Here is a 17,964-nt window from a genome sequence, read left to right as displayed (position 1 = left end):
TGGTTTTAACCTGCCACGCCACAGGGCCAGCCCCATTATATTCTTTTAAGACTTACTGATTTACTTATTTGAAAGGCATAGGATCAGAAAGAGAGAGAGGAAGAGACAGAGAGAGATTTTCTATCTGCTGGTTCACTCCCCAAATGGCCACAAAAGCCATACGTGGGCCAGGCCAAAACCAGGAGCCAGGAACTGCATCCAGGTCTCCCACGTGGGTGGCAGAGACCTAAGCACTTGGGCCATCTTCTGATACCTTCCCAGGTGCGTTAGCAGGGAGGAGGAGCAGCCCAGACTTCTACTGGCACTCTGATAGGTGATGCTGGCATCGTGAGTAGTGGCTTAATCCACTGTAGCACAACACAGGCCACAACTTCTGTCTCCAATGTGTAGGGAATGCAAAGCTTCTAAACCAATCTCTCCTTCGAGTGCAACACGAAAGCTCCCTAGGAGCTCCCAGAGTTCAGAGACCACTGCTTAGCCACAGAACCACCCACACCTCTCAGAATCTGCATACCTTCTCCATTAACCCAATTCTAGGGAAACCCCTTTTCTGATATTTTATTTCTCAAAAAAGATACTCTTTCTTAAGTTTAATAAACACGGGATCCCATCCGAATGATATAGAATTACTCATTCCATCAATTAGTAATCATTGTTGACTACACCGAGCAGTGTTTGAGGAAAGATGATGTTAACAGAAAGGGTTGGTTTTCAGGGAGCCTGAGAAAAACAAACAGGAGTTGAGGCCAGAGTCAGTGAGTCTCAACCCTTGGCTAAGGGGGCGGCAGCAATGGCCAGAGGACTGAAACATCTGTCATTCTGTAGTTTCATTTCTCATGGTCAGTTAATACCTTAAGTTTATTCATCAGTCTCTTCCAAGTCTGGTTAGTGAGTCAGCCTCCCTGGAGCCAATCAGGTCGCAGTACCCTGCAAAACTGAATTTCTCGTCTCCGCCGCCCCGCCCACTCTAGCCGCAACACTCACGGGGGGATGCATCTAACTGATGGAACACTCTTGGGTAGCTCCTATGGCTTACAGAACAAAATTTAAACTCCTCGGCCTATGTTTCACAGCCACAACCCAGCTTTCCAGTTTCCCCCAGACAGCAAGACCTCTCAAGTTCTGTGTGTTCACATTACGGCTCTCTACCCAGGCTGTCCTTTGCCCAATCTTACCTACCTGCAAAACTCCTACTCTTCCTCCAAAGCCCTGCTCCAAATCACCTCCTCACGGAAGCCTTCTCCACATCCCCATTTAGTTCCTAATGCTCCCAGCAGCTCTTTAGCTATAAACACACTGAGAATTTAAGTATACATTGTAGCTCATTCTTTAAAATACTCTAGTGGATACTCTGAGCTCCTGGAGGGAAGGAACTCACTTTGTAGCCACAAGTTTTTGCACAGTGTCAGGCATGAAAAGGGAAATCGCAGCCCAAGGACAGATCATATGGAACAGGCCATTAAATGAAAAGAAAAATCACACAAAATTCAAGAATTACAAAATATACTCAATTGCATCCAAAATGACCACAATATGGCTGAGGGGCAACAAAATTTTTAATTAAATAATAATAGCAACTAACTGTTCAACTGTTAGGCTGTTTACATGACTTAATTTGATCTGTACCACCCTATGAAGTAGGTCCCTTTATCTGCATTTAAGATGAGGAGACCCATGCACCAGAGAGGTTGGGTAACTTAAGATCACTGAGCTAACAAGTGGCAGAAGTGGAATCAGGCTGACCTGGGTTTGAATCCAGACCATGTGACAAACTGAATCCAGACCATGTGACAAACTTTGGATAAGTCACCCATCCCCTCTGGGCCTATTTCCTTGTAAAATAGGTTTGATAAGCAGTTTCTCTTAGGATGTGAGGATTAAATTAAACAGATGCAGGCAAAAGTGCTTAAAATTGGTTTTCTCACCTGGCAGGTACTTCATAAATATGAACTCATTGTCCAGTCCCTTCCTAAAAGCCAAGTGAAGCAGAGGAAAAGATTCTCCCCTAAACCACTAGAGGCTTTCTCAAACCCATCAGGCAGCTAAGGCCACTCCATACAGAAACCCTCAACTCACCAGCTAATCTCAAAATCCATTCCCAACACAAGGGCCAGAGACCTTTTAAAATGCAAATATGTCACTCCCGGTAAACCTTTTAAGGCTTCTAATTACCATGGAGATACAACCTAAAGCTAGGAGCACAGGAGTAGGTGCCCTGGGCCGCAGCTCTCCACAGTCTCTCCCCACTCCCTTTCCCCTCCAGCGGGGCGGGTCTCCTTTCACTTCCTCCAACCTGCCAAACTCTGCTCCGCTCCACACATGGTTAACTCTCAACCCCGCTCAGGGTCAAGGCCTAAACGTCACTTCCTCAGGGAAGCCTGCCCTGAGCCCCCAACTCCAATCAATCTCTCATCCCTCCCTCCACCTCTTTCCTTGTGCAGTTATTTACCACTTCCTTCTAAGTTTTATTACCAAAGACACCTTGGTCAAGTCAACCCCCGCCTGACAACTCAGGTTCCCCTTCCCTGTTTTCCTTTTTATCCTGAGCACTGAGCACTTTGCAACAGACTATATTTCTTTATTACATATTCTGCTTATTGCCTTCCCTCCACCACACACTAGAATGAAAGCTGCAGGAGGGCAGTTTTTTTAATTTTTTTTTTTTTTTTTTTTTTTTTGCTGGCTGTGTTTGCTGCAAGCAGAACAATGCCTGGTACATATTTGTTAACAAATATTTGGTGCTCATCATTCCTTATTCCTGGACTTTCCCACCAGGCCACAAACAAAACACACGGTGTCCTGGTTGACCAGTGTGCTTGCCAACATCTAACTCCCTTGCACCGCACCATGATACGTGCACAAAAAAAAAAAAAAAAAAAAAAAAAAAAAAAAAAAATCACCCAATGACTCAAAGCCACAACTAGTGGGAAAATTGGAAAGTGGTCAAAATGCGTGCACCAGCACTCTGCTTCCTCCTCTCTCTTTACCGTGAAGTGCACCAGTGGGACTAGGAAACAGACCCCTGGAATCCCACCCAGCAGGCGCCTGTCATCCCAACGGGCCCTACCCCAACACAGGACTGAATTCAGCAAGCGCGCAAAGCCCAGGCCAAACACCTTTTACCACCACCTCCAAAGTCCTGTCCTCCCACTGCCAGTCCTTTCTAGCCTAGTCCCGGATGCCAAGCATGCTGCCCCGGGTGGGCCTGTGGGCTTATCGCAAGCCAAGACTTTCAATGCCACCTCTGGCCTACTAAAAAAAAAAAAAAAAAAAAAAAAAAAAAAAAAAAGCTAAAATCTTAACAGCTCCAGCAAGCCCGGGGCTCCCAGGCGCAGGCACACCTCGGGTCACGCGGACCCCTCCCCCTCACGGCGCTGGTCCCAGGCCAGGAGGCCATCTGTCCGGCAAGGCGCTCCCCCGGCCCGCCCTCGGGCCGCCCCGCGCGCCCCCGGCCCCGGCAGACACGCGCTCTCCGCCCTGATCAACAGGCCCGGCCACCCCAGGGCGCCCCAACTCCGGAGCAGGGACGCTGGGTGCTCCGGGGAGGAAGCGTCCCCAGGGTCAGAACTTGGGCGCAGGAGAGCGGTCGGCGCAGGCACGCCCGCGAGGGTCGCTCCCCGCGGCGTCCGCCCCCTGACGGCGCGACCTCTCGGGGCGCCCGGGGCGCTCGCGCTGACAGGGCGTCCCAGCGGGGCACGGCGGCACCGTTATCCGTGCCGGGGCGGGGGGCCGCGGCTGGCGCCGGGGCGGCCGCCCGTCCCGCGCGGGAGGACAGCGGCGCGCCCGGCCGACCGGGGGAGGCGGGTCGCGGCGGCGGAAGAGACCGGCGGCCCGGCGGCCGGGGGCGGAGTGGGGTGGCGGCGGCGGCCCGCCAGGCGGCGGTCGGGGGAAGTGGCTGCCGCCCGGGGCGGCGGGCAGGTCCGCCAGGCTTGCAGGGCCGGGCCGCGGCGCGGGCGTGGGCTCGGCCACGGCCAGCTTCGGTCCCGGCCAGGCGAGGGCTGCCCCGGCGACGGCCTCGGCCCGCCGCCCCGCCCGGCCCGGCCGCGGGGGGCGCTTACCTGGCGGCGGCGACGGCGGCGGCGGCGGCGGCTGCAGGCCCCGGGCTCGGCCGCGCGCGTCCCCGGCGCCGGCTGCGGGAGCCACAACATGGCGACGGCGGTGGCGGGCGGGGCTGCGGCTCCGGGGGCGGAGCGGGGGCGGGAGCCGGCCTGGCGGCGGGACCCGGCTGGGGCCGCGGGCGGGCGGGCGGTGTGGGGGGTGGGGAGGGAGGTGGCAGGCGGAAGGCGACTCGGACCTGGGCACCGGCCCAGGGCGGTGCGGCGGAGGGGCTGCCGGGCCTGCGCCGGGCCTGCCGGGCCTGCCGGGCCTCCCGCCTCCCAGCCGGCCGCCCGGAGTGGGTTGCGCGGCGCGGGCCTGACAGCGGGCGGGCGGGGCGGGGCTGGGCGGGGACGGCGCGGCGCGGGGCTGGACCCCCGACCCCCGCGGCCGGTGCCAGAGACCCAGCGCGGCAGGCCGCACGGCCGCTCCGGGCGTCCCCCGGCGCGCCTCGGGGCCGAGGCCTCGGGTAGGGCTGAGGCCGCCCGCTAGCGGGGTGCGATCTGCCTGCGCAGACGGCGAGCGGGTGCGAGCCTGGACGGCGGCCTCCTCCCTGAGGACCGGCTCCGGTGGGGCCCGGGGAAGGCTGCGAGGTGGAAGCCGGCCGGGGCGGCGCGGCGCGGACGTCGGTAGAGGCTGGAGGTGCGCGCGGCCTCCGGGGTAACCTGGGGACGCGTGGCAGACGGAGGACTGGCGGGGGCGGCCCGGGGGGCGTCTGGGCGTCGCTGGGCGAGGCGCTCGGGGCCCCGCGCTTTCCGAGAAGCCCGGGGTGTGCAGCGCCGAGGCGGCCGCGCGGCCTCCCTGGTGGCGGCGGGGAGCGCCCACTGCCACCCGCGAGGGAGAGCCTTGAAGAGGCAGGAGAGAGGTGCTGTTTGCAGGAGGGCCTGCGGTGCAGCAGGCTCTGGGGTGAGGAGGATGCGGGTGCTGCAGCAGTGAGGGGGGCAGAGGGTGGCCGCGCTTTCCAGAAGAGTGGCAGTGGGAGGGAAACACAGGCCAAAAGAGACAGGCCATGTTTTATGTTTTGCAACTTGAGACGACCTCTAATAAAATAGCTGGGAGGGGGGTGGGAGATGAAGAGATAGTCGATGGTGCAAGATCCTTAAAGGGAGAAGGAGAGAGGGGGGAAGGGGAGGGAGGAGTCAGAGGAGGCTGCTTAAAACTAGGAAAATTCGAGATGGGGAGGCACACAGGGGTCTATAGGCCCGCTGCAGGCTAGCTGTGGGTTGTCCATTAAAACTTAGGTCTGGGTGATTGAAGCCCCTGACCACTTCAGATGGAAAGCGCAGGTGCCTGGCAGTATTTCCAGAGACTCCTGGAGAACGTCACTTCTCTCCTGACTGTCTGTGGCCTCGGCTTCTTGCTTCCACGGAGACTACTGCGTGCCCTTTCAAGAAGTGTATCGCTACCATGGATGCCATTCCGCACGCCTCCAAAATACTGCACAGTACACGTGCACAAAGTGCCCAGTGTTAACATGACTGCTGAATCAATTAGGGTTCATTTGTAGCCATTAAAAATCAGGTTGAAGGAAAAGATTTAATGACATGGGAAATATAGTCATTGGAAAGCATGTCGTAAGATGATATACCAGCAGGTTGTAATATGTAAATGTACATAAATATGGATCATGCATTATAGATTTTTTAAATGATATTTTTCTTCTGTGAATTCTATATATTTTCTTATTTTTACAATCCATTTCTATTTTCCTTGGGAGCAGGAAAAATGAAATTTCTAAATAGGATTCAGAAATATTTTACGGGCTGGCGTTGTGGCTTAGCAGGTTAAGCTACTGCTTGCAATGCCAGCATCCCATGTGGGTGCCAATTCTTGTCCCAGCTGTTCCACTTCCCATCAAGCCCTCTGCTAATGGTTGGGGAAAAGTACCAGAGGATGGCCCAAGTGCTTGGGCCCTTGCACCCACGTGGGAGACCTGGAGGAAGCTCCTGGCTCCTGCTTCCACCTGGACCAGCCCTGGCTACCGTGGCCATCTAAGGAGTGAACCTGCGGATGTAAGACCTCTGTGTTTCTCTCCTTATCTCTCTGTAACTCCAACTTTGAAATAAATTTTAAAAAATATATTTTAAAGACTTTTTTTAAAGATTTATTTGGAAAGCAGAGTGGCAGAGAGAGACAGTTTCCATCATTGGTTCACACCCCAAATGTCTGATATGGTTGGGACTAGCCCAGGTGGAAGCCAGGAGCCAGGAACTCAATCTGGGTCTCCCATGTGGGTACAGGAGTCCAAGTATTGGGCCATCTTCTGCTACTTACCGAGACTTATTTGCAGGGAGCTGGGCGGAAAACAGAGCCGGCCCAAGAAAGGCATTTCTAAAAAAGATATTTATGGCGTTCAAAAGAAAAAGATACCAGAATTTGAGAAAGGAAATTAGAAATGGTGTTCAAAGTATTCATGGGACTTAGGCAAGCAGAGATAGGCTGGCTGAGGGCACTGTCCCAAGCACACGGAAGGGTTCGATCAAGACCCAGAGAAAGAAGTGGATAGAATGTTCAGGAAATGCCAAGAAGTCCATTTGGATGGAGCTCCGGATCCATGTAGGAGAAGAGCTGGGCTGGAGTACTCTGTCTGCAGAGGTGAGGTAGGGTTATATCAAAACCAGCCCTGAGCCTTCTGTGCCTTGCAGTCAGGAAGATCCACTGGAGCGTGACCTGGGCAGGTGTTGAGGTTGTAGGTCTCAGCCCCTCTGTGCTAACATTTGGACATTGTAAGATTCAGAGCCATGAAGTAGGGGGCAATAGTCTCCCACTGACAGAGGGAGATTGAGTCTAGCTTTTCTGGTTATTAGTTACTATCATTGTTACTCACCGTGCAACAGTTTCACAGAGAGAACAAATTAGAGAGAAGTGAAAATGAAAAAAACAAATCACCTTCAGCCAGTACTTGGAACATTTTTTTGGCTGTGGTCCTCTGTGAGAAGTAGATTCTGTGTCTCAGGCCAGCACATACACCTGTGCACACACACTTCTAAGAAGGGCCTGTGAGCTGTTACCCTCGTTTTGTACAACACATGCTGATATTTTTGAACCTTCATATTTTTATTCCTTTTTAAATACTGGCTGGGATCTCCCACGCCGAATCCATCATCATGTGACCATGATGACCATGATGAAATCAGTGTGCCTCAGAACACTGCTATCTTAGCAGGCCTCGTGTTTTGAACAACCATATCACCCTGCTGTAACCTTCCCATGTTTATAGGTCCCAGAAACCAACAGGACAGATGACCTTCCCAGGATGCTTTGGGGGAAAGGAGGTTGGCACAAACCTTGTTTGGGTTCTGTTCCCTTCTCAGTAAATATTTCCTAATATCATTATTCCTCAGGGGCTATAAATATTTTGTTCAGCTTGAGGTAATGATTGGACTTCAAACATGGCAGACTACTGCCTGCAAAGCAGAGGCAGCGTTTCCTTTGAGTGCACAGAATTGTGAAGTACAATAAAAGGAAAAGTCATATCTTGTTATTGTAGTTGTGGCAATACATAGATGTTGTCTTATCCAGCACTGTTAGAGAGGCAGTAAATATCGTCCCTTGTAAGTTTGGAACCAATAAAAAGGTGAAAATATCAACCTTATTACCAATAAAACTGAATTAAAGAACACCTCTTAGATTGTGACCAATAGAATTTTAATCTTCCTCACCCCTGCTACCCAAACAAATTGGATCTTGCCCAATAAATTGTCAGTTATTTGGATAAGTAGATTAAAGCAAATAATTATTTTTAAAATAGCAAATGTACATCCTAATATTTAATTTTAACTTAAAAACAATAAGGAACAGCCATGTTCCAGTCTTCAGATGGGGGGGCCCAAACCTCTCAAGATGGTTCTTTAAAAAAAGAAAGGTTTATTTCTTTGAAAAATCAGAGTTACAGAGAGAGAGGGAGAGACAGAGAAAGAGATCTTCTTTCTGCTGGTTTGTTCCCCAGATGGCCACAATGGCCAGGGCTGGACCATGCCAAAGCCAGGAGCCAAAAGCTTCTTCCAGGTCTCCCACGTGGGTACAGGCACCCAAGCACTTGAGCCATCCTCCATTGCTTTCCCAGGCCATGTCAGAGAGCTGGATTGGGAGTGGAGCAGCCGGGACTTGAACCAGCACCCATGTAGGATGCCAGCACTGCAGGCGGTGGCTTTACCCATTATGCCACAGTGCCGGCCCCTCATACATTTTTTTAGAAGTTTTATTTTTTAAAGATTTATTTCAGAGTTACACAGAGGAGAGAGAGAGAGGTATTACATCTCCCACAATTGGCCGCAATGGCCGGGCTGCACTGATCCAAAGCCAGGAGCTTCCTCCGGTTCTCCCACATGGGTGCAGGGGCCCAAGGACTTGGGCCATCTTCTACTGCTTTCCCAGGCCACAGCAGAGAGCTGGATTGGAAGTGGAGCAGCTGGAACTCGAACCGGCGCCCATATGGGATGCCAGCACTGCAGGCGGCAGCCTTACCTGCTATGCCACAGTGCCGGCCCCTTAAAGAATTATTTATTTATTTATTTACTTAATTATTTATTAGTAAGCTAGAGTTACAAAGAGAGAAGGAGGGCCAGCGCCGTGGCTCACTAGGCTAATCCTCCGCCTGCAGCGCCGGCACACCGGGTTCTAGTCCCGGTCGGGGCGCCGGATTCTGTCCCGGTTGCCCCTCTTCCAGGCCAGCCCTCTGCTGTGGCCCGGGAGTGCAGTGGAGGATGGCCCAGGTGCTTGGGCCCTGCACCCCATGGGAGACCAGGAAAAGCACCTGGCTCCTGCCTTCAGATCAGCGCGGTGCGCCGGCAGCAGCGCACCAGCCGTGGCGGCCATTGGCGGCGGGTGACCAATGGCAAAGGAAGACCTTTCTCTCTGTCTCTCTCTCTCACTGTCCACTCTGCCTGTCAAAAAAAAAGAAGTCTTTGTGTCTCTGCCTTTCAAATAAGTGAAAATTTAAAGATGACTGAGGACTCACAACCTCTTGCAAAGCGATATAAGTAGATGCTCCTTCTTAAAAAGAAAAAATGTCTTTTATAATTGTCTCACATCTGGTTCAACATTAATTTTCAACTGGTCTTTAATCTTTCCAAGGCATTCATCAGACAGGTCATGGAAACAGCTTTCTTCTCATGCTTGTGATTCATCAGTTTATGTCGTTTTAATTAAATTAATTACACTCTGGCATATTGTTGCCATGAACGAGTTTAGGACCAAGTTAGGAAATCTAACTGCATGGACAGGAAGAAGTGCTCAGGGATTCCAGAGAGCAACTCACTGATCAAAGCCAGCAGCAGGCCGTGGTAGTGGCGAGGCTTTAATTTGGAGGGATTAGAAAGTGTTGATTCCAGTTCCTCCTCAGGGACGAGTATGACCGACGCTGGATGCATCTTCCTCCATCCTTTGTCCATCTTAGAAATGTTTGCTGACGTTCAGGACGTGGCCAGGCACGCTGTAGGTGCTGAAGAAGCAAAGCTCACTGAGGTGAGGAGCCTGACAGGTGATTAAGTAAAGAGGCTGGGAGAAGGCGGCCTGCTGGAGAGCACCCCTGCAAAATCTCTGTCCCTTCTGTCCTGATTAGCTTTAAAAATCACTAAAAATGTGGACACGAAAGAACAGCTGTCAGTGACTTGGGATTGATCTGGCTGCGAAGAAGTTCAAACGCTAAGACAATCTACTCCATTAACAAAATACAAAATGTGATCACTTCAAAAAGTTCACAGAAGGTGCAGGCACATGTGGCACTGGCATCCCCTGTGGGCACTGCTTCCTATCCAGCTGTTCCTCTTCTGACCCAGCTCTCTACTTATGGCCTGGGAAAGCAGTGGGAGGTGGCCCAAGTGCTTGGGTCCCTGCACACATGTGGGAGATGGGGAAGAAGCTCCTGGCTCCTGGCTTCGAATCAGCTCAGTTTCGACCATTGCAGCCATTTGGGGAGTGAACCAGCAGATAGAAGACCTCTCTTTGTCTGTGCCTCTCTCTCTGTGGCTCTGCCTCTCAAATAAATAAATAAAAATCTTTTTAAAAAATGTCATGGAAAAATGAGGGGTTTTTTGGTGCCAAAAAATCCATGCATAATTTTTTCATAATGTATATTAATTAACTTTTTAAAAAAGATTTATTTATTTATTTGAAAGGCAGAGCTACAGAGAGGTAGAGGCAGAGAGAGAGAGAAAGAGAGGTCTTCCATCTGCTGGTTCACGCCCCAAATGGCTACAACAGCCAGAGCTGAGCTGATCTGAAGCTTCTTCCAAGTCTCCCAAGGACTTGGGCCATCTTCTACTGCTTTCCCAGGCCATAGCAGAGAGCTGGATCAGAAGAGGAGCAGTCGGGACTGGAACCAATGCCCATATGGGACGCCGTTGCTGCAGGCGGAAGATTAACCTACTGCACCACAGCGCCAGCTCCAACTTATTTTTTAAATTCCACTTTCCACTTTTAAAGTGCCCTCACCCTATATGTAATTTTCCAGTGCTAATGAGATGATGCAACTGGTACATTCAGAAAAGCCGTAGCAGTTTAATTGGAATAATCCTTTTAAAAGGTAATTTGACAATACTCTGAAGAGCCTTAGGAGACAAGTGACTCGCTTTTGACTCATCAGTACCACCCCTGGAAACTTTTCCTTGAGAAATAATCCTCCCCAAAAGGGAAAGGCCACATGTGCTACAGTGTTTAGTCTTGTTTGTGGTCATGGAAATTCAGAAGTGTAATAAATGGTTAAGTAAGGGAAGGTGCGCAACACTGTGTAACTTTAAAGTGCAGTCCAAAGACACCGGGGTAACTTGGACAACATTTGATTATCTAGTAAATGAAAAAAGAAACAATTTGCTTCAGTGTATTAAGAACCCCTGACCACTCTAAATGGGTGTGTTTTGTGAACTTCATCTCAATTTTGCTAAAAAGATACAATTTTATATTTTTGCTTTTGCTGTAGCCACCATCTGGCAGGGAACAGATGGTCCACTGGAAATGGGAAGCCGAAGAGGGTCAGGGAAGGGACTGCTTACAGAGATGTGGGCAGGGTTGAAGGAAACCCAGGGTGGAGAGCCAAGCCCCAGAGGCTGGCATCTGCTGGGAAGCCATGATCAGACAATGTGTCAAGGTGAGGGGCAGAGAGGTGGAGCAGCCACCAGTCCAGAAGTGCGAGAAAGAAGATCTAAGCCCTCCTTCTCTTCCTCTCCGATCTCCTGTGCTACCTGCTACTGGCTGGCCCCAACAGGAAGCCTAAGGATGAGGGAGCCCAGGTGTGGGTGTCCCTCAGGGTCAGCCCCTGGAGGCTGACCCCCAGAGCAGAGGGGAGCAGAGTAGGAAATGGATCAGGAAGCCAGGGAGTATGTGATCATCCATGTGATGACTATGGACGCTCGGGGCCGAGATCTTAGGGGTACCTGGAAGAAGACAAGATTTCTAGATATAAAATGCAATGATAGCCAAAGAGCAGGGAAGACAGCAGGATGGAGCAGGAAAGAGTCACTCACGCTGAGACAAGGATGAGGTCAGAAGTGGGACCCTTTTATTGTCTGATTTTTTTTTTTTTTTTTTTTGGACAGGCGGAGTGGACAGTGAAAGAGAGAGAGACAGAGAGAAAGGTCTTCCTGTGCCGTTGGTTCACCCTCCAATGGCCACCACAGCTGGCGCGCTGCGGCCAGCACACCACGCTGATCCGATGGCAGGAGCCAGGTACTTATCCTGGTCTCCCATGGGGTGCAGGGCCCAAGTACTTGGGCCATCCTCCACTGCACTCCCTGGCCATAGCAGAGAGCTGGCTTGGAAGAGGGGCAACCGGGACAGATTCCGGCGCCCTGACCGGGACTAGAACCCGGTGTGCCGGCGCCGCAAGGTGGAGGATTAGCCTAGTGAGCCGCGGCGCCAGCCCTATTGTCTGATTAAATATTGCACTGGTGTCTGAGCTAGGAAAGGAATTAACAGGAGATATGTCTCAGTTACATTTACCTGGAGTGTTACAAATTCTTCCCGGGCTGGGCAGCTGGCACAGGGGTTAAGACACCACTTGGAACACCTGCATCCGATATTGGAGTAGCAGGGTTCGAGTCCAGCTCCACTTCCAATTCCAATTTCCTGGCAGTGTGCACCCTGGAGGCAGCAGCTGATGGCTCAGGCACTTGGGTCCCTGCCACCCACATGGGAAACCAGATTGAGATCCAAGATGGTGGCTTCAGCCTGGCTGCTGTGGGAGTGAACCAACAGATGAAAGATTGTGTGCGTATATACCTTTCAAATAAATAGAGAGAAAAAATTTTAATACAGTAGAAATCCTTCACCCATTGGCTATTAGCCTGTCTTTGTTTCTTCCTGGCTAAACTTTGGTATTCCACAAACAATTATATACTTGTAACCTATGATGTGCCAGAAAATGTGAGGCCTTAGAATTTAGGAGGGAATAAAATGAACCTGCTTGCTCTGTGGGTGCTTACAAGTTGGTGGGGGTGGACAGACAACAGATAAGGGAGAGTGGCAAGTGGTGATAAGTGCCATGGAGAGGAGCACAGAAGAGCCCACCCCACCTCTAAACCACACCCACCTGCAGCACCGCAGCTCCAGCGTCGGTTGGGCCCTGGGTGACTCTCACCAGCTCTGGGAATAAACTGCCCTCACTGAGGCCGCCTCAAGCAGCCTCCAGTCAGCCCTGCACAGTTGTGAAGGCTGCTGATGCTCTAACCTCACACCTGCTTATCGCACCTCCTTCCTCTTCTGGTGCCCTCCAAGGCCTCTTCCTCTTCCATTCTCCCCCTCACCAAAACCAATCGCTCGTATCTCATTGGCCATGCCACACTGCCTCTAGCGTCTGTGCCTTTGCCCAGGCTGCTCTTTCTACTCGGAAGGTCTTTCACATTCTCTGCTTCCTCTCAAGTTTGGCAGCCCTCTACTTATTCTCCAAACCTGTCACTCACCTGCTTGGTCAAGCTGCCCAGACCTTCCCAAAAAGGAGAGTTTCCTCCGGCTCCTGTGTTTCTATTATCAGTCTATAATTGGGTCTCTAAAAAGTTCACAGAAGGGGCCAGACTTGTGATGCAGTGGGTTAAGCTGCCTCCAGCAATGCCAGCATCCCATATGGACACAGGTTGGAGTCTCAGCTGCTCCACTTCTGATCCAGGTCTCTGCTAATGTGCCTGGGAAAGCAGTGGAGGATGGTTTGACTGCTTTTGTCCCTGCACCTACGTGGGAGATCCAGAAGAAGCTCCTGGCTCCTGGCTTCAGCCTAGCCCAACCCTGGCCATGGCAGCCATTTGGAGAGTGAACCAGCAGATGGAAGACCTCTCTCTCTCTCTCTCTCTCTCTCTCTCTTCCACAAATGGCTGCCACGGCCGACGCTGCGCCAATCTGAAGCCAGGAGCCAGGTGCTTCCTCCTGGTCTCCCATGCGGGTGCAGGGCCCAAGCACTTGGGCCATCCTCTACTGCCCTCCCAGGCCTAAGCAGAGAGCTGGACTGAAAGAGGAGCAACCGGGACAGAATCCAGCACCCTGACTGGGACTAGAACCCGGTGTGCCAGAGCCACAGGTGGAGGATTAGCCAAGTGAGCCGCGGTGCCGGCCCAGGCTGCTCCACTTCTGATCCCTGCTGACATCCTGGGAAAACAGAAGATGACCCAAGCACTTGGGGCCCTGCACCCATGTGGGAGAACCAGAGGAATCTCCTGGTTCCTGGCTTTGGATCAGCTCAGCTCTGGCTGTTGTGGCCATTTGGGGAGTGAACTAGTGAATGGAAGACCTCTCTTGGTCTCTGCCTCTCTCTGTTTGTAACTCTACCCCTCACATAAATAAATAAATCTTTAAAAAAAAAAAGCTAAACATGAATTTCAAAACTTTTCTACACCAGAATGTACCTTTTTTGAAAGGCTGAACAACTGAGAGATCTCCCATCCACTGGTTCACTCCGCAGTTGGCTACAACAGCCTGGTATGACAAGGCGGAAACCAGGAGCCTAGAACTCCATCTGGGTCTTCAACATGGGTGACAGGGTCCAAAAACTTGAGCCGTCATCTTCTGCCTTCCCAGACACATTAGCAGGGAGCTAGATTGGAAGCAGGGCAGCTGACTCTGAAACCCACATTTCCATATAGGTTGCTGGCAGACAAGCAGCAGCTTAACACACTGTGCTACAATGCCAGCTCAAACTTATTTTTTTAAATTCAGTTTTCCTGTGAATTTTTCCTTTTAGTTTGAGAGAGAGACAGATACAGGAAGCTCTCATCTGCTGGTTCATTCCCCAAATGCCCACAATAACCAGGTGAGGCCAAAGCCAAGAGCCAGGAGCCCAATCAAGGTCACCATATGGGTGGCAGGAACCCAACTTCTTAAACCATCACCTCTGCCTGACAGGGTGTGTGTTACTAGCAGGAAGCTGGAGTCAGGAGCCAGGAATTGAACCCAGGCACTCTGACATGGGATACACACATCTTAACCCCTGGGTCAAATGCCCACCCCTCTATGTGCTTTCAGGAGCACATTCATACATCACTGGTGACCTGTCCTCTCCCCAGAGAGGCCCAAATGGCAGGCAGGGAGGGATCTGGGCCAAAGGTGGAGGGCCTGGTTTTCCTAGGAAGTCACCTCCCTTGAGAGCTGAGGGGAGGAGGGAGTGGGGGTGGCCTTACTGATTCTGGACTAACCCAGGCTTGCAAGAAGGAATGTCGCCAATAGGGATGGGGGAAGAGGATGGGGAGGGTGGGAAGCACCGTTTCCAAGAGAGAGGATGAGAGTGCCAGGGACCATGTGGGGCCAGTGAACGGACAGGGACATCCAGCTGCATGGTGGGTAACGTGCTCTGCTGGCCATGGCAGCTTTAGGAGCAGAAAAGCAACCCCAAGAGGGGACATCATGGGGATGGAGCCATGCAGAATGGGGACAGTAAGGGTTGCTGGGCTTGCCAGCCGACTGCCCTCCCCGAAGCAGTGTCTCAAGGCCCTTTGGTGCCAGAGCAGATGATGCATGGCTCAGAAGAAGGAGAGAACAGCGAGGCAGTAAACCTCATGCAATCCAAGAACTGGAAAGGGCAAAGCAAGGCATCCGCCGGAGAGAGTGACGGAGTGAAGTGAGGCTGAGTTTTCTTGCTAAAGGAGGAGAAAGATGTTGTTGGCTTGTTTGCTTTTAGGCAAAGGCAGGAAAGGGAAGGACGGGACCTGAAAAGTTTGGGTGGGGTATAAGGCAGCATGATATAGTAGGAGATAGCTCCTCTGGGCCAGGGTTTCCCATAAGACTGTGCTATCCCTGGTTTACACAAGAGAGGACTGGGCTCAGAGAAGCTGAGTCACTTGCCCAATATCACCCTGCTAGTAGATGACAGACCCAGGATGTGCACCCAGGTCATTTGGCTCCAAAGAACCAATGCTTGCCGCCTACCCCTTTGCTAAAAGGCAAGCAGAAAAGTTGCTGCTGTAGGGCAGGAGGGAGGCTGATGTCAACACCGAGGAAGGAAGAGGAGAAAGAGCTGAGATTTGCGTTCATTGTTTAGAGTTGTTCTCTTTCCCACTTACATACATGGGCACAACCGAGAAAGGCTCGCTTTAGAGAAAACAATTCAGGCCAAAGGACGGAGCTGACCTATCCGTGGTCAGAGCATAATTGGACACGGCCACGGAAGGAAGTTGCAGCTGGAGCTTCAGGACAATCGTGTGGCCAATCGATTTGCCCGGTCTGCTACCCACATGCTTGCATCGCGGGAGGACTGGGCCTCCCTTCATTCAAGAGGCTGGAGGGAGGCCGGTGCCGCGGCTCAATAGGCTAATCCTCCACCTTGCGGCGCCGGCACACCGGGTTCTAGTCCCGGTCAGGGTGCCGGATTCTGTCCCGGTTGCCCCTCTTCCAGGCCAGCCCTCTGCTGTGGCCAGGGAGTGCAGTGGAGGATGGCCCAAGTGCTTGGGCCCTGCACCCCATGGAAGACCAGGAAAAGCACCTGGCTCCTGGCTTCGGATCAGCGCGATGCGCCGACTGCGGTGGCCATTGGAGGGTGAAACCAACGGCAAAAAACTGTCACAAAAAAAAAAAAAAAAAAAAAAAAAAAAAAAAGAGAGAGAAGAAGAAGAAGAAGAAGAGGCTGGAGGGGAGAAAGAGTTTGCACGTGCTGGTGAGCTGTTTATTGCAGTTAGAAGGATCCTGTGGGGACTGGCCCTGTGGCATAGTGGGTTAAGCTGCCACCTGTGGTGCTGGCAATCCATATGGGTGCCAGTTCAAGTCCTGGCGGTTCCACTTCTCTGCTAATGCACCTGGGAGAGCGGAGGAAGATGGCTCGAGTCCCTGGGCCCCTGCACCCATGTGGGAGACCCAGAAGAAGCTCCTGGCTCCTGGCTTCAGTTCAGCTCAGCTCTGGCTGTCATGGGAGTGAACTAGTGGGTGAAAGATCTCTCTCTGTCTCTTCCCCACTCTATGATGCTGGCTTTCAGAGAAAGAGAGAGAGAGAGAGAAAGAGGGGGGGAGGAAGGAAATGAAAAAAAGAAGACTCCTGTAATGTATTTCTCATCTGTCAGTGTTTGCTGATGGATGACTTTAAAATATCGGCCTAAAGAACTGACCTCACTTTTCTGGCCAAAACTCCCACATGCTGCAAATGTGGAGAAAACCCAACCAAACCACAGGGCAAAGGGAACTGTGCAGTGTCACGATCAGGTCATGGGCTAGAGCCAGAGGCAAAAACCTAGAGCTATGGTGAGTGAACTGGGTAAACAGCACCCAAGACCCAGGACGCCAAGGGGCAACCCTGTCGCCAACAAATTTCCCTACCCCCGATGTCACACCAAAGGCAGCACGGGAAATGCCAGGGTTCAGGGCAGCTAATAGACCGAGAAAGGACTGAAAAATGCAGATCTGATTTTTTTTTTAATTTCATCCAGTACAGGCTGCAGACATTGCAAGCAGCAGCTTAACCTGCTGCTTCACAGCATCCCTGCCCCTTTGGTGAGCTTATAGAAAACCTCTCATATACATTATGTACAGCAAACGGATTATCATCCCCTTTTTTTTTTTTTTTTTTTTTTTTTTTGACAGGCAGAGTTAGACACTGAGAGAGAGAGAGAGACAGGTCTGCCTTCCATTGGTTCACCCCTCAAAAGGCTGCTATGGCCGGCGCTGCAGCAATCCGAAGCCATGAGCTAGGTGCTTCCTCCTGGTGTCCCATGCTGGTGCAGGGCCCAAGCACTTGGGCCATCCTCCACTGCCCTCCCGGAGAGGCAGAGAGCTGGACTGGGAGAGGAGCAACCGGGACAGAATCTGGCGCTCCGACAGGGACTAGAACCTGGTGTGCCAGCGCCGCAGGTGGAGGATTAGCCTAGTGAGCTGCGGCGCCGGCCTATCATCCCTACTTGTAATTATCTTTTTTTAAGATTTATTTATTTATTTCAAAGGCAGAGTTACAGAGATGCAGAGGCAGAGGGAGGGAGGGAGGGAAGGAGGGAGGGAGGGAGGGAGATAAAGAGAATATCTTCCATCAGCTGTTTCACTCCCCAAATGGCCACATGGCTGGAGCTGGACTGATCTGAAGCCAGGAGGCCAGGAGCCTCTTCCAGGTTTCCCACGCGGGTGCAGGGGCCCAAGGACTTTGCCATCTTCTACTGCTTTCCCAGGCCATAGCAGAGAGCTGGATCAGAACTGGAGCAGCCGGGACTTGAACTGGAGCCCATATGGGATGCTGGCACCACAGGCAGCAGTTTTACCTGCTACGCCACAGTGCCCACAGTGCCGGCCCCCATCTTTTTTTCATACTAAGCCTTCAGGGTCAGCATTTATCACTTGCGGCATGTCTAACTCGCAGCTAGCTCCATTCTCAGTCTTAGGAGCCACGTGAGGCTAAGAGTGATTGTGCTGGACCCTGCTTGAGCCATCACTGCTCCTCCCAGGGTGTACATTAGCAGGAAACTGGAATCAGCAGCA

At 52.0% G+C, this 17,964-nt stretch overlaps 3 protein-coding genes across 4 annotated transcripts in view; 1 reads left to right on the top strand and 2 right to left on the bottom strand.

Moving 5' to 3' along the window:
• Positions 1–4,185, bottom strand: part of ZNF592 (zinc finger protein 592) — a 55,407-nt gene extending 51,222 nt beyond the window's left edge. The window contains exon 1 of one of the 2 annotated variants that reach the window (XM_051834234.2): positions 4,059–4,185. The gene's annotated coding sequence lies outside the window, so the exon portion shown is untranslated. Of the gene's footprint in view, positions 1–851; positions 3,289–4,058 lie in introns of those variants that run through there. The other variant, XM_070054559.1, reaches the window with a different exon arrangement.
• LOC138844807 (basic salivary proline-rich protein 4-like) lies at positions 3,562–5,571 on the bottom strand. Its single transcript, XM_070054856.1, has 3 exons — positions 5,502–5,571; positions 5,134–5,193; positions 3,562–4,940 (listed from the first exon to the last, which is right to left on the bottom strand). The coding sequence occupies exons 1-3, from the start codon at positions 5,569–5,571 to the stop codon at positions 3,562–3,564; spliced, it is 1,509 nt and encodes a 502-aa protein (XP_069910957.1).
• The window catches only part of SEC11A (SEC11 homolog A, signal peptidase complex subunit), an 82,112-nt gene continuing 68,743 nt past the window's right edge, over positions 4,596–17,964 (top strand). Inside the window, exon 1 of the mRNA XM_051834268.2 lies at positions 4,596–4,737. The gene's annotated coding sequence lies outside the window, so the exon portion shown is untranslated. The remainder of the gene's footprint in view (positions 4,738–17,964) is intronic.

This window comes from Oryctolagus cuniculus, chromosome 12 (genome assembly GCF_964237555.1).
Source record: "Oryctolagus cuniculus chromosome 12, mOryCun1.1, whole genome shotgun sequence".
NCBI classification, from domain to species: Eukaryota; Metazoa; Chordata; class Mammalia; order Lagomorpha; family Leporidae; genus Oryctolagus; species Oryctolagus cuniculus.
This window is presented reverse-complemented; position numbering and strand designations above follow the sequence as displayed.

Excerpts from the sequence above, each read along its gene's own strand:
- LOC138844807 (XM_070054856.1), bottom strand. The coding sequence starts at position 5,571 with ATGTTAACACTGGGCACTTTGTGCACGTGTACTGTGCAGTATTTTGGA. Across the intron at positions 5,194-5,501 it reads CGTGCGGAATGGCATCCATG|GATCTTGCACCATCGACTAT; the intron begins GTAGCGATACAC and ends TCTCCCTTTAAG. Across the intron at positions 4,941-5,133 it reads TCCCAGCTATTTTATTAGAG|GCTCTCCCTCGCGGGTGGCA; the intron begins GTCGTCTCAAGT and ends TGCCTCTTCAAG.